General features: G+C 51.5%; 2 protein-coding genes across 4 annotated transcripts in view; both read right to left on the bottom strand.

Moving 5' to 3' along the window:
• Nucleotides 1–12555, bottom strand: part of CDK5R1 (cyclin dependent kinase 5 regulatory subunit 1) — a 24393-nt gene that overhangs the window by 2432 nt on the left and 9406 nt on the right. The gene's annotated exons all lie outside the window — the stretch shown is intronic.
• PSMD11 (proteasome 26S subunit, non-ATPase 11) overlaps nt 2774–12555 on the bottom strand; it is an 18377-nt gene continuing 8595 nt past the window's right edge. For all 3 annotated transcript variants that reach the window (XM_027667858.1, XM_027667859.1, XM_027667860.1), the window contains exons 4-14: nt 12237–12308; nt 11874–11931; nt 10131–10325; nt 9532–9676; nt 9232–9292; nt 7724–7786; nt 7068–7193; nt 6498–6533; nt 5153–5204; nt 4151–4293; nt 2774–4037 (exon numbers count right to left, since the gene is read on the bottom strand). In XM_027667858.1, the coding sequence (XP_027523659.1) occupies nt 4151–4293; nt 5153–5204; nt 6498–6533; nt 7068–7193; nt 7724–7786; nt 9232–9292; nt 9532–9676; nt 10131–10325; nt 11874–11931; nt 12237–12308 (951 nt within the window). In that variant the 3' untranslated portion in view covers nt 2774–4037. The remainder of the gene's footprint in view (nt 4038–4150; nt 4294–5152; nt 5205–6497; nt 6534–7067; nt 7194–7723; nt 7787–9231; nt 9293–9531; nt 9677–10130; nt 10326–11873; nt 11932–12236; nt 12309–12555) is intronic.

Genomic DNA, 12555 nt, shown 5'->3' with positions numbered 1-12555 from the left:
GGTTCGGTCACGCCCCTCTCGGCTGAGGCCGCGCCCATATCGCACAGACCACGCCCCCGATATTCCCTATATGGGTTTGGCCCCGCCCCTATGGCACTGGGCCACGCCCACACCGCTCGCACCGCGCTTCTCTGAATGACGGAGGCCCCGCCCCCTCCCCCGGCCCCGCCCCCCGGGCGGCCCCGGGTTGGGGTCCCGGTGGTCGCGGCCCCCGCGGATCCCGCGGGCAGGGCCGGGCAGGGCCGGCGGGAGAGAATGAAATAACAACGGAAATTATTTTCAAAAAAATCTCAAAATTAAGATCTAAAACCCTCCTCTGCCGGCACCCGCCCCCCGCCCCCCAGAGCCGCGCCCTGGACCCCGGCGATGCCTCCCCCAGCTCCGGGCCGGGGGCCGCCGCCGGCCCCGAGGGTCCTGGGGCACGTCCCTGCCCGGGACCGGAATTCCGAGGCCGGGCGGGTTCTGTGGGAACGCTCTGCCCGGCCCGGGCTGGAGCCGCCGCCACCGCCGTCCCCCCGTCGCCGGGACCGGGACCGGGACCCTCCTTCCCGCAGGGACAGGAGCGGCGGCGGCTCCGGGAGCCAGCGGCCAACCCCGGGCTGGGCGCGACCTGCAGCGACACTCAGAGGCGGCTCCGGGCACGGGGACCGGGGCTGCCCCCGGGGGACCCTCCGGCCCGGGCAGCGGGACAGGGAGAGGCCGGGCTCGTCCCTGCGCCCACCAGGGCTTCACTAATGACCCAAACTCATTTATGCTCATTTATGCCCCGCCCCAGAGCTGCAGCTGCCGATCCCCCTCCCACAGCACGGGAATGTCCAAAAAAATCCCAAAATCTCCCGTGAGGATGGACCTGTCCCAGAGCACCCGAAAAACTGCCCTTCCTTCAAAGGGCATCCAACGCTCTGGGGGAGCTGGTTTTTAAGGGAAGGCCAGGACTCTGCACGTCCTCCTCTCAAACAGCTCTGGAGGCTTTGCTGCATCATGAGGACGGTGAAGGCCCAGCCTGGGCACTGCTGTCACTGAGAATTCCCTTTGTCCATTAAAAACAATGGATCTGAGCAGCACAGAAGGCCTGGGTGTGACAGCAACACCCTGCTTTTATTTTCAGCTTTATTAATTTTAAGCCAAAAGGGTTTAACAACAGGCTCTACCGTTTGAGGTTGGTTTTGGCCCTCATTTTAATACACTTGGAGGCACCTGGGAAAACCCTGACTAAAGTGTCATTAAACCTCCTTGATCCCTCATAAGGCAGCTGAGCTGGTGTCACCACAGACCTGCTGCATCGTCCTGGCTCCTGGTTGGGTCCTCTCTGCCTCCAGCACAGGGGTCTATCTGCTCCACTGTCACCTGTGGGGTCAGGAGCAATTCTGTCCCAGCTGAGGGATGATGGCCAGAGCTGGACACTGTTTGCAGCAAGAACACACAGGACTGTAGCTGAAGGAGGGGAGATTTAGATGGGATATTTGGAAAAAATTCTTCCCTGTGAGGGTGGGGAGGCCCTGGCACAGGGTGCCCAGAGAAGCTGTGGCTGCCCCTGGATCCCTGGAAGTGTCCAAGGCCAGGTTGGACAGGGCTTGGAGCAACCTGGGCTGGTGGAAGGTGTCCCTGCCCATGGCAGGGGTTGGGACTGGATGATCTTTAAGGTCCCTTCCAACCCAAACCATTCGGGGATTCCATGACTTCAAAGCCATCTCCACCTTTCTCTATCCCAGCCCTGCCTGTGCCTGTCCACCAGCTCCAGTTTTACTTCCATAAATGAATTTTCCTTCCCTCACCCACAATTTGCAACGTCCATCAGCAAATCCCATCCACAGGGATGCATCCCCAGGGAAAACACTTCAGTGGCATTATGGTGAACTGCCCAGAGCTGCTTTGGGGAAGTATTTTATGAGTTACTTATAGCTTAAAAATAGAACTATTAAAACTAGAACAGCACTTCCCTGCAGCCCAAGCCCTGAGTGAGAGCAGAGTGAAATCCTTCACCTTTTCCTGCCTCTGAGGGCAGGTTGGTGGTGCAGGGCCACCATCTGGTGTCCCAGCTGTGCGGGTTTCAGACATGGAAATTCAAGACATCGCATCAATGACACCCTAAAAACCCCCCCAGCCTGAAGAGGAATCCTGGCCTGGCCCTGTAGTGTGAGACTCCAATATGGCATCAGGGCACTTTCAGGAATGGTTGGAGGACCCAGAGGCCAGATCTTGATTTTTAATAATAATAATAATGGAAAGGGTTGGGTTGGAGGGGACCTTAAGCCCATCCAGTGCCACCCCCTGCCATGGGCAGGGACACCTTCCACCAGCCCAGGCTGCTCCAAGCCCCGTCCAACCTGGCCTTGGACACTTCCAGGGATCCAGGGGCAGCCACAGCTTCTCTGGGCACCCTGTGCCAGGGCCTCCCCACCCTCACAGGGGAGAATTTCTTCCCAATATTCCATCTCTCCCTGCCCTCTGGCAGTGGGAAGCCATTCCCCCTTGCCCTGTCACTATCTGCCAGTATAAAAAAATCCCTCTCCCTTCTTTTCATAAGCCCCCAATTATTTTTATAATATACTTAATTCAGTAGAACTCAGGAGTTGTGCCAGGAACAGGTCACAATGCATAAATCTTTAGTGATGCTGTTTCCAACATGACCCCTCAAATTTGGTGTCTCCAAGTATCAATCCCAACGGTGCTCTGGTGAGGGCATGATCCCATCCTTCTCTAAGGAAAAAAAAAAAACGTGCCCCCAATGTGCCCAGGATGTGCCTCAGTGTCTGAAAACAGGAGACAGAAGTTTTTGAAAAAAAAATTCTTTATTGGAACTCATCTGAACATCAGATATACCTGGTGTTGGTTAGCAAGAACCGTTTGTACATTTGATATTGATGGTGCCAAAAACCCAAACAGCGACTGACTGGAGGAGATGGAAATTAAGAATAATAAAATAAAATAAAATATAAGGTCAGAGAGGTCAAAATGTGAACAGAAAAGGGAAAAATCAGCCAGTCTAAGAGTCAGCGTGAAGGCAGAGTATTTCCTGATAAAACAGAATCCTTTTACAAAATATAAATTTTGTAAGAAAAACACGGAGAGGGAAAAAGAGACAGAGGGGAAAGGAGAAATAAAGATGAGCAGGACAGAGATGCAGAAGCTTACACTGCCCAAATGGCATTAAAACCTACTGGAAACCTCACCAGAAAATGGAACATGCTGGAACACACCGTGCTCCACCCCCCACATGACTTTGGGACAGCTCCCAGCGAGCTGCACTGGGCTATTCCAGAGGGCCGAGCTGTCCCACATCAGATGGGGAACAAAAATCAAACACTGATGCAGCAGAGTAAATGTGGACAGTCAGGGTCACCTGCTCTTCCTACCAGTGCAGGTGGGGAGGGAGAAAACATTTAAAACCTAGTCTATCTGCAAACAAGAGCATGCAAAGTCAGGCTCAGGGGAACCTGCGCCGGCCCCTCCGCCCAGAGCGGGGCCGGGGGGACCCCGACAGCTCCGTCCTGCAGGAAAACCTCCAGGGAGCTGCTTCCTGGGGGGGGGTGAGGCCTTGAGGCTTGAAAAATAAACCAGCAGTCTGTACATTTTGGGTTGGATTGGTTCAGTACAAATGGAATCGAGTTGGCTGCTCGTGCTCCACCAGCACAGCTCCGGTTTCAGGGTGGAGGAGAGGAAACAAACTGGATTTGGGCACCTACTGGTAACAAAACGCTGTCCCTGCTGAACTCTGCCGTCCCTCAGGAAGTGGAAAGCACATGTTTAGGTAGTGTAAGCCTTTTTCCTTTTATTTAGAATACCCTCTTTGTTTAAACAATATTTCCCCCCCCAGATACAAAGTTCGGCCAGTAAAGATTACACGGGAACTGGAACACGCATCGTCTGGAATACAAGATGCACCGGATGAGGAAGTTTAAAAACTTTCCGAGCGAAAAGTAGAACAAAGAAGAAGAAGAAGGGAAAAAAAAAAAAAAAAAGTCTCCTAACATTTTCCCAAAGGTTTCACTCTCCTGTCACACACACTCTCCAAATGACAGCCAGCAAATTCAGCTCTGCAGAGAGAAAACAGAGCCACGTCACTCGAGAGGAGAGGGAACAAGGCTCGGGGACACAGCCTGGGAGTGATGGGGATGGAGCCCTGTGAGCCTGGAGAGGCCCCACTCACCTATGTCAACTTCTTGGCTTTGTTGTAGAGTGAATCCACTACTTTGCTCATGTTCTGAATCGTCTCGAGGGCGGCCTCGTAAGTTTTGTCTACCGGGGGTTCGTCGAAGATGATCAGGACGCCCTCGCCCTGGTCGAGGATTCCTGTGGGAACAAGCTGCCTTTAGCACTGGGATGCTCCATGGGTCACGTCTTCCAACAGTAGGAAATCAGGGATCTACCCCAGAAACGCCCAGGGTCTGGGAAGGGCTCGTGTGTTGCGCTGGACTGGCTGATTTTGGTCAGGACTGCATCAGCATTCCCAGGAAAAAAATACATCCCAGGGAACAGCCTGAGAAGCCATCCAGGAGCAGCTCATTCCCTACAAGCTCCCTGCCCCTGCCCTGTGCCCAGCTGGATGGATCAGCCCAGCACTGGAGCAAGGCTAAAAAGGAGCTGGTCTATAATGGGGCTGTTCTCAGGTGCCGGGTGGGCTCTGTCCTTCCGGAGTGTTCCATGCCCAGTGTGCTGCTTCCAGCCTTCCCCTCCCCCAGCCAGATCCAGGGGCCTTGCTGATTGACACAGGGACAATATAACCACAGCAGAGCTGCTTCCTTGAGGGATCACTAGGGCAGCACCTCTGCTGTGGGCCCAGCTGACCCAGAGCACCTCCTGTGCCATGGGAGTGCCCCTTCCACCAGAACACTCTGGATACAAACCAGCTGGGAAAGGTGACCACAGCCCAGGCAGCTCCATGGGGGAAGAGCCCACCTGGGGGTCCCACACCCTCCTTGGATGCTCTCACAGCACAGGAGAACCCAACAGTGTTCCTGATTAGTGAAAAATCAATCCTTGGGCTTAAAGAAGGCAGATGGAGAAGCAGGAAGAGCCTCCCTGGCTGTCACCTGAGCTGAGCAGGGGGGCTGAGCACCCCCAGGGTTCAGAGGAGGAAGAGGAGTCCAAGCACAGCTCTGTACACACACAGGCACCAAGGCACTCAGGACTGAGGGATGCAGAGACTCACCATGAAACTTCTTGTCCAAGATCATCTGTGACAGCTTCCTTTCTACCTCAGCCTGAAATTGAAGCAGAGAAATCAAGAGTCTCCCAGAAGCACATAAAAATATGTGAATTCTGCTGCTCCACACTCAGCCCTGGTGGGACATGAGCACTGCTCAAGAGCAGCTACTTCCTCACTGAATGTCAGGACAGGCTCGGATGCCACCACATGCTTTAGATGCCTCAGGAAATTAAGGAGCAGCTTTTAATGAGGAGAAAACCCAGAATGTCCTGCCTCCTTGTTCCACAGATGATGCTGAATCTGTCACTTCAGACAGGCTTTACTCCTCAGGGGATCTGGAACATTCTAGCTCAGTTCAGTAAGGATTAGGTCAAGTTTTATTTAATCCACCCAGCACCAGGCAGGCCCACGGGAGGCAGCTCCTCTCCAGCTCCTTGGGCAGAGGGGACACAGCTGCAGTTAAAGAGCTGCAGAGCAGCTTTTACTCCAAACATTAGGGATGTGTTAAACACCAAGGGCTGGTCTAGGAAAAAACTGTGTGCCAGGAGAGGTTTGGGCTGGATATCAGGAAAAAATTTCTTCATGGAAAGGGTTGTCCAGCCCTGGTCAACTGGATAGTCCCCATCCCTGGAGGGGTTTAAAAGCCACATGGATGTGGCCCTTGGGGACATGGGTCAGTGGTGGCCTTGGCAGTGCTGGGGGAACAGTTGGACTTGATGATGTCAGAGGCCTTTTCCAACCTCAGTGATTCCTGTGACTGTGACCACAAAGCTGAGCTCAGCTCACGTCCAAACCTCTGCCCTCACTGCCAGGACACGACAGCAGCACTCTGGGGTGCAACTTCCTGGGATTACACTGGATTTCCCTAAAACTTAATCTGGCTGGGATTATCTGTAAAGCAGTTATTGCAACAGTCAGTGTGACAGTCACAGCCCTGATGACACTGCAGGGTGATTAGCTGGATCCTGGATCTTAAAGGTCTAAGAAAGGTTCCCCTGGGTATGCTCAGGGGATTAAACCCAGGGCAGCAGGGAAGACTGAGCCAGTCAGGACAGGAGCTGTTCCTGCAGCAGAGGAAAATCTGTCTCCAATAAAAAGCAAGTGCCAAGAGAGGGAGTAAAACCCATGTGAGGGAAGGGGATGGTACAGCAAAGTCTAGAGACAGAAAGACTTGATGCCTCCCAGGAACTGCCCATGTTAAAGTTGAATCCCCAAGGGGATATTTGCCTGGGAATGCTGTGGAGCTCATCTGTCACACTTCCTGTTTAGTTCCCAGTGGCAAATGCCATTTAACCCCAATTCCTCTGCCCTTTTAAGATGTGCCACTGATTTCTAGTGAGGTTCTTACCTTTGAGAGCTTGATGAGGCTGGATATGTGTTCAATCTACAAGAGAGACCAACAGAGTCAGGTAAATCTTTCACTGCACTTTGGACACAGAACACAGAGGTTTGGGGCTCTTTGGAACAGCTCAAGGGCCTGGAAATGCTCTGGGCTAAAAATCTGCAGTGGCTTTGTCCTCTCTGCAGCTTCAGGTCCTTTGTGTCTAATTTTAACTGGAGGTGGACTGGACATCTAAAGCCCTTTTACTCTGAAACATGAAATATTTCATCTCCAAGACTGTGGCAGCTTTGCCCACACCCTGTCAGAGCTCATCAAAGAAAAACACTGTTACCTTCAGGGTCCAAAGCCTTTCAGCAAGCAAAAGGGAAACAGGTGGAAAGGCCAGTGACTCTGGAATATGGTTTTCCAAAGGTCTCAGCCCCCTCCTGACTATTTTTTCAGCTGAACACGATGAACCCTGAGCTCTGAAGTGCTGAGCAGCTCTGAGTAAGGAGTATTCCATGAGGGAACAAGCCCCTCACCCCCCAGCAGCAGGGGACAGAGGCAGCAGCTGGATGTGCTGCTGGAAACATTTACCTGTACTCTGGAGAAGGGTTCAATGACTCTGATCAGGTTCTGTTCCAATAAATTATCATAGAGCTTGGCCAAGTGAGTGTTTATGATGGGGTCGTCCCTGAGCTCCACCTTATAGTCTGTCAGGGCCTGTGGAAGAAACAGTTGAGGTAGAACAGGTTCTCTGAGGATGAAACCCCCTCCCCTCCCTGCCCAGCACAGTATCATGGCTAATCCAACCCCAAACTTAGCTAAAAGCCAGGAGGTCATGACAGCCCAGCAGCCTTTCAAGCTTTTTTCATCCTCACATAAGCCCAAATCTCTGCTTCACACGCAGCAGGATTGGCTCCTGACATGGGAATCCTCTGTGGCTATTCTTGCTGGAGCCAGAAAAAATTTCAGGAGGATACACAGCCCAGTGAACAGCACCAAAAGGAAAACTGCTTCTGAGTTGGCTCTCCAAATATAAAAAGTTAAAAAAAAACAGGTTCAAACAAGTTTACCCCCCATGCTGAGAAAAGCAAACCGGTTGATTGTTGAGGGGTATTTGCTTGGTGCACTCTTATTTTCTATCAATGTTTCCATGGTTTCCTGCTGTGGGATGTAGCAGCTCCTACAGCTTTCCAAACCTGCCATTCCTGACTGGTTTTTGTCCAGCCAGGCCCCATTTGCTGTCTCACCTTTTCAAAATCTGCCAGCGACCGGTTCTTGCTGGCCTGTGCCACGCATTTTAGTGCTTCTGTCTGCAGGGAAAGAAGACCAAAAAGAGGTTATTTCTTTCTGGAATCTCCTCTCACTGAGATTATGCAAACTGTGCAGTATCCTGGGAACGTGCTTAAGCAGAAAACCAGGAATGTTCCTTGTGCTACAGAGCCCTGGGAGTGTCACTGCCACAAGCCACAGCAGCTGCTGAGGGGGAAAAGTGTCCAGCAGCTGCAGGACATGGTGTGGAACCAGCCCCACAAAGCACCCAAGCTGTGCAGGTCTGAGATCACCAGCTGCAGGCTGGGAGCAAGTTTGACACTGTTTTTATGGAAAATGCCCCGTTAGGCACTTGCTAAATGAAGGTGGCCATTTTCAGCCCTCAGGTTGAGTTCCTCCCCTTCAGCATGGCCACATCTCCTCTGTTGGGTGGCAGGGGCCCAGCAGCAGTCCCAGGGATACCCCACCAGGGACAGCATCTTCTTGTCTACCCATTAATTGCTGGAACAAAGCAAGAACCTCAGCCCCAACCTCATTTCCCCCAAAGAGAAACCTTGGTGGGCAACCCCACCAAGGAACAGCAGAACAGTGCCCAGGACGTGCTCTAGCGCACAAGGCCCAGGCTTTTGCTGCCCCCTTTCTTTTTGGGATTGTCCTGTGCAGAGCCAGGAGTTGGACTTGATCTTTGTGAGTCCTTTCCAACTCAGGATATTCCACAGTTCCCACTGAGCTGACCCCAGGGCTCCCCATGCTGTTCCCCAGCTGCTGCAGGAACTGCTGATCGTGGCTGTCTCAGCAGGACAGTTTGGACAATACCCAGGATCTCCCACCCAGCTGCCCCTCCTGCTCTGGAGAGGAGCCTCCAACCAGCTGGCAGTCTGGGGAAGGGGATGAGGCAGGATTAGGGCTGCCCTTCCTGCTCCAGGAGGGATATCCCCACATCAGACTCTTCCACACTGACCTCCTCTGGTAATTCCCAATCCCCTGTGGGCAGTGAGAGCACAGCCCAGCCTGAGCACAGCCCTGAGGGCAGGAGGCTCCCAGCCTGGCCCTGGCACACCTGGTTTCTGGCACTGCACACTCTATAAGCATCCCTGGATTTAATTTAGGAGAAGCATTTCCAGCCTGGCACGTTCCCATGCCAGAATGAACAGGATTTAACAACTCCTTCCACCTCACAGCCCCCCAGGACTCAACCTGCTGGGCTGGGACATGAGGCCCTGATGCCACTGGGCAGTTTGTGGTTCATGAAGGGAGGAGAAAAACAGGGCAAATGAAGTGAACCCCTCAGGTTCTCAGGTTGTGAAAATCACTGGAAATTCCTTGAAGGCAACTGACTGCTGGTAATGATTCTTGGTAATTTAATCAGTTCTGGATTTCACTCAGGAGTGGCATTTTGGTATGAAAAGACCCAAGTGTTTGACAAAAAGAATAACCCAGTATTCTGAGAGATAAGAGGAAGATAGGAAGGATTAAGTTTCTATACCTGTCTTCCTGCATACCGCAGAGCAAGCTTCCCACTCACTAATGCTTGCACATCTTCTGGGCTAGAGAGGGGAGGGAAGGGAACAGAGCATTTATTCAGCAACAAGGTCAGCTTAAACCTCAGAGTGCCTCCAAAATTCCCAACTGACAGCAAATTACTACAGTTCAAATAACACCATCTGAGAAGCATTGATTAGGTGATAAAGCAGACACTGCTTGAGTTCCCTCATTAGAACTCAGAGCCTTATAAACATCCCCTGGAAATGCAGGGATGTTCTTCCCAGTACCATTTGCCACGTACCTGTTCAGCATGATTTTGCACAGCAACATGTACTTCAGTGCAGTGATGGCTTTGGGGTTGTCAATTGAATCATTTCCCTCAAATGCCTCATAGAAATATGAATAGGCTGTTTTCCAGTCCTTCTCTTCTGCTGCATGGATAATACCTGTGGGAGGGACAAACCAGAGGTCATTCTGGACATAACTGGAAGAGGACAGAACAATTTGGTTGCTCAGTGGTACTCAGCAAAGGGAATCCTCAGCCCCCTTTCCCTCATCTCTTACCAGAATAACATCCCTGCCCTCTCTTACGAGGACATTTTAAGAAAGACAAGTTTGGGGCACTTCAGGTAAGTGCCTGTAAATTGGGTCAGGACTGTGTAATGGGTCAGGAACACAGTGTAATGCTGCAGTGCCTGGGGAGGTGACAGACCATCCACCACTGGGGGTTATCAAAACTGGGCTGGAAACACAAGTGTCAGGAGCAATGTCACTGGAACTGGGGAGACGGGTGGGCAGCTTGAGGTCCCACCGAGCATCATTTTCCATTATTCCCTTCAGGATGAGTCACTGATGTGCCAGGAGGAGTCCTGGATGTCCCCTTTCTCCTGGAGGCCTCACCTGACTGCATGTCCAGCGCTGCCTGCAGCTTGGGGGGACAGTAGATGGCATTGGCCGTGGTCCGTGCCGAGGTTAAGGCTGCTCTTGCTTTTGGCAGGTTGCTCAGGGCATGGTAAGTCTTGCTCTCTAACAGCTGCACTTCCACCAGCAGTGCCTTGTCATCCATCTTCTTCAGTTCCCGCAGGAGCTGGGAGCCTGGGAGAGGGGAAGGACAACAGCTCTGTGACCTGCTGCTCTCAAACCAGGGCCCTAAAAGTGAGACTTGAGGATTTTTAAGCATCTCCTAAGATCATGGGATGAGGAAGGAATGCTTTAAGCACAGGATATTTACAGGGCAAATGTAGGAGGTGGGAATGGACAGGCTAAAGGATGCCAAGATAAGCTGGCACATCAAAGCCTTGTGAGGACAGAATGAGCCAGTCTTGGAGAAAACTTGTCTCCTTCTTTCCCCCCACTAAACCAAGAGGTAACTTAGGGTGAGCAGAGATGAGCACCTCCTCCTCCCTTGCTGTTCTCAGGGGCTGAAAAGCAGATCTGAAACTGCATTGTTGGGTAGAAAAGAACAGATTATCCCAAAAACATCCCAGAGAGACTCCCACCTTGCCCTGACCCCCCACAGCCATGGACACAACACTGGCCCCTCAGGGGAGCATCACAGGGGCTGTCCTAGAGGTACAGGCCTTCCCAAGTCCCCAGGCTGTCCCACCACCCCTCAAGGGATTAAACTCGTTAAGCACAGCTTTGGAGTGTGGCCTCTGATCAGTTTAAACCTGAGTTCATTACATTTTTGTATGCAAATTAGTTCTAACTCCATCCTGAATTCCATGTACAACAGCACTTAACTTGATATTCTGATCAGGTACAAGTCCCCCAGGTGACTCTGGACATGACACAGCTCGTGCCACCACTCAGGTTCAGAAGTTGTGGGTCCCAGGTGAGCACTGTGTCACCCCTCAGCCCTGCTCTGCCACACTGCTGTGCAAACACCCCTCAGCCACCTTAAACCTCACTCACAGCTTAAACTTTCATCTGCAGTCATTTCCAAAATGAGCATTTAAAAGGCAGCAGGGGAGCTGTAAGATGACCTGCCTCACTCTGCTTTGGGGCAGAGCAGGAGTTCATGTGGTTAATGACCATCTCAGGTGGTGCAGGAGCAAATTCTTGAAGTCCTTACAGCACCTCACCAGAGCTGGTCTAAGGACACCCACAGAGGTTCTGCCATCTCCCAGCACTACCACTGCTTTCCTGGGGTTGTGCTTGAGCAACGGGACAAAAAGCTGCTTCCTCCCTTCAGCCTGACCACAGCAGTGTATTCCAGCATGTTCCAGCAGCAGCCAAACTTCAGCCTTCAACTGGATACAGCCTCCAAAATTATTTGTAATTAATTAAGTCACAGAATCCTGGAATGGTTTAGGTTGGAAGGGGCCTTAAAGTTCATCTCATTCCACCTCCTACCACGGGCAGGGACACTTTCCACTAGTCCAGATTGCTCCAAGCCTTGTCCAACCTGGCCTTGAGACCAGGTGAGATGGGTGAGGATGGTGAAACAACGAGAACAAAAACATCTCTAAGAGCTGTTATCACCCAGCTACAGCAAGAGATGGCAGAACTGGCACAAGCACGGAGGAATTAACAGCCAAATCCTACAAAACTTATCAAGGAACATGACCCAGCCCGTGGTTTCCCTTGCCAAGAGTCATTTAAAAGCAGAGATCTACTACCACCATCTAGTGGGAGCCTCACCTAGTTGCAAAGCTTCTTGGTACATCTTGGTGTCGAAGTAGAGAGAGACCAGCCTGGCCTGGAGAACAGAAAAGGAACTGCTGTGAGGAAAGCCAGAACAGATTTATTTTGTAAAATGAAACTTTGGACGTTCTCATCTGCACAGACTTCACTAAAATTAATCTACATTTGTCAAGTCGTGGACAAAATCCTGCCTTTTTTTTTTTTTTTTTTTTTGAGGAGAACCACTAATTTCAGTGTAATTAATGCCCACCCACGAGACACACACAAAGACAACACACACAGGTCCTCTCTGCTTTTGACAGGTGTTAAATCTGATTAAAGATGTGACCTACAACGGGGTTTGGGATCTTAGTAACCTACCTCCAGAGTCTGGCGTAGGAAAGTCCTCTTCTCTGATTTGGCCCATTCAATACACTCTAAACACAGGTCCACCTTAAAGGGAGCAGAAGGAAATTAGTCAAGCCTAAAAGTCAAGGTTAACCAGGCAAGGCTAAAAGCTTTCCTTGTTAGTGCCTCCCCCAAATGCCTCCGAACGACACCATTGGTGTCGTTCGGAGGCATTTGGGGGAGGCACTAACAAGTTTAACCTCACAACTATGCTATTTTCAACAAAGGAAAATAAATTGCAGGTGTTTTAGGGCCTAGACCTAAAGCAGCAGAGGTGCCAGGCTCTGTTTTG

The sequence above is a fragment of the Corapipo altera genome, unplaced genomic scaffold (assembly GCF_003945725.1).
Source record: "Corapipo altera isolate COAL_440 unplaced genomic scaffold, ASM394572v1 174, whole genome shotgun sequence".
In the NCBI taxonomy this organism is placed as follows: Eukaryota; Metazoa; Chordata; class Aves; order Passeriformes; family Pipridae; genus Corapipo; species Corapipo altera.
Note: the sequence above shows the minus strand (reverse complement) of the source record. Positions and strands in the feature narration are given on the sequence as shown.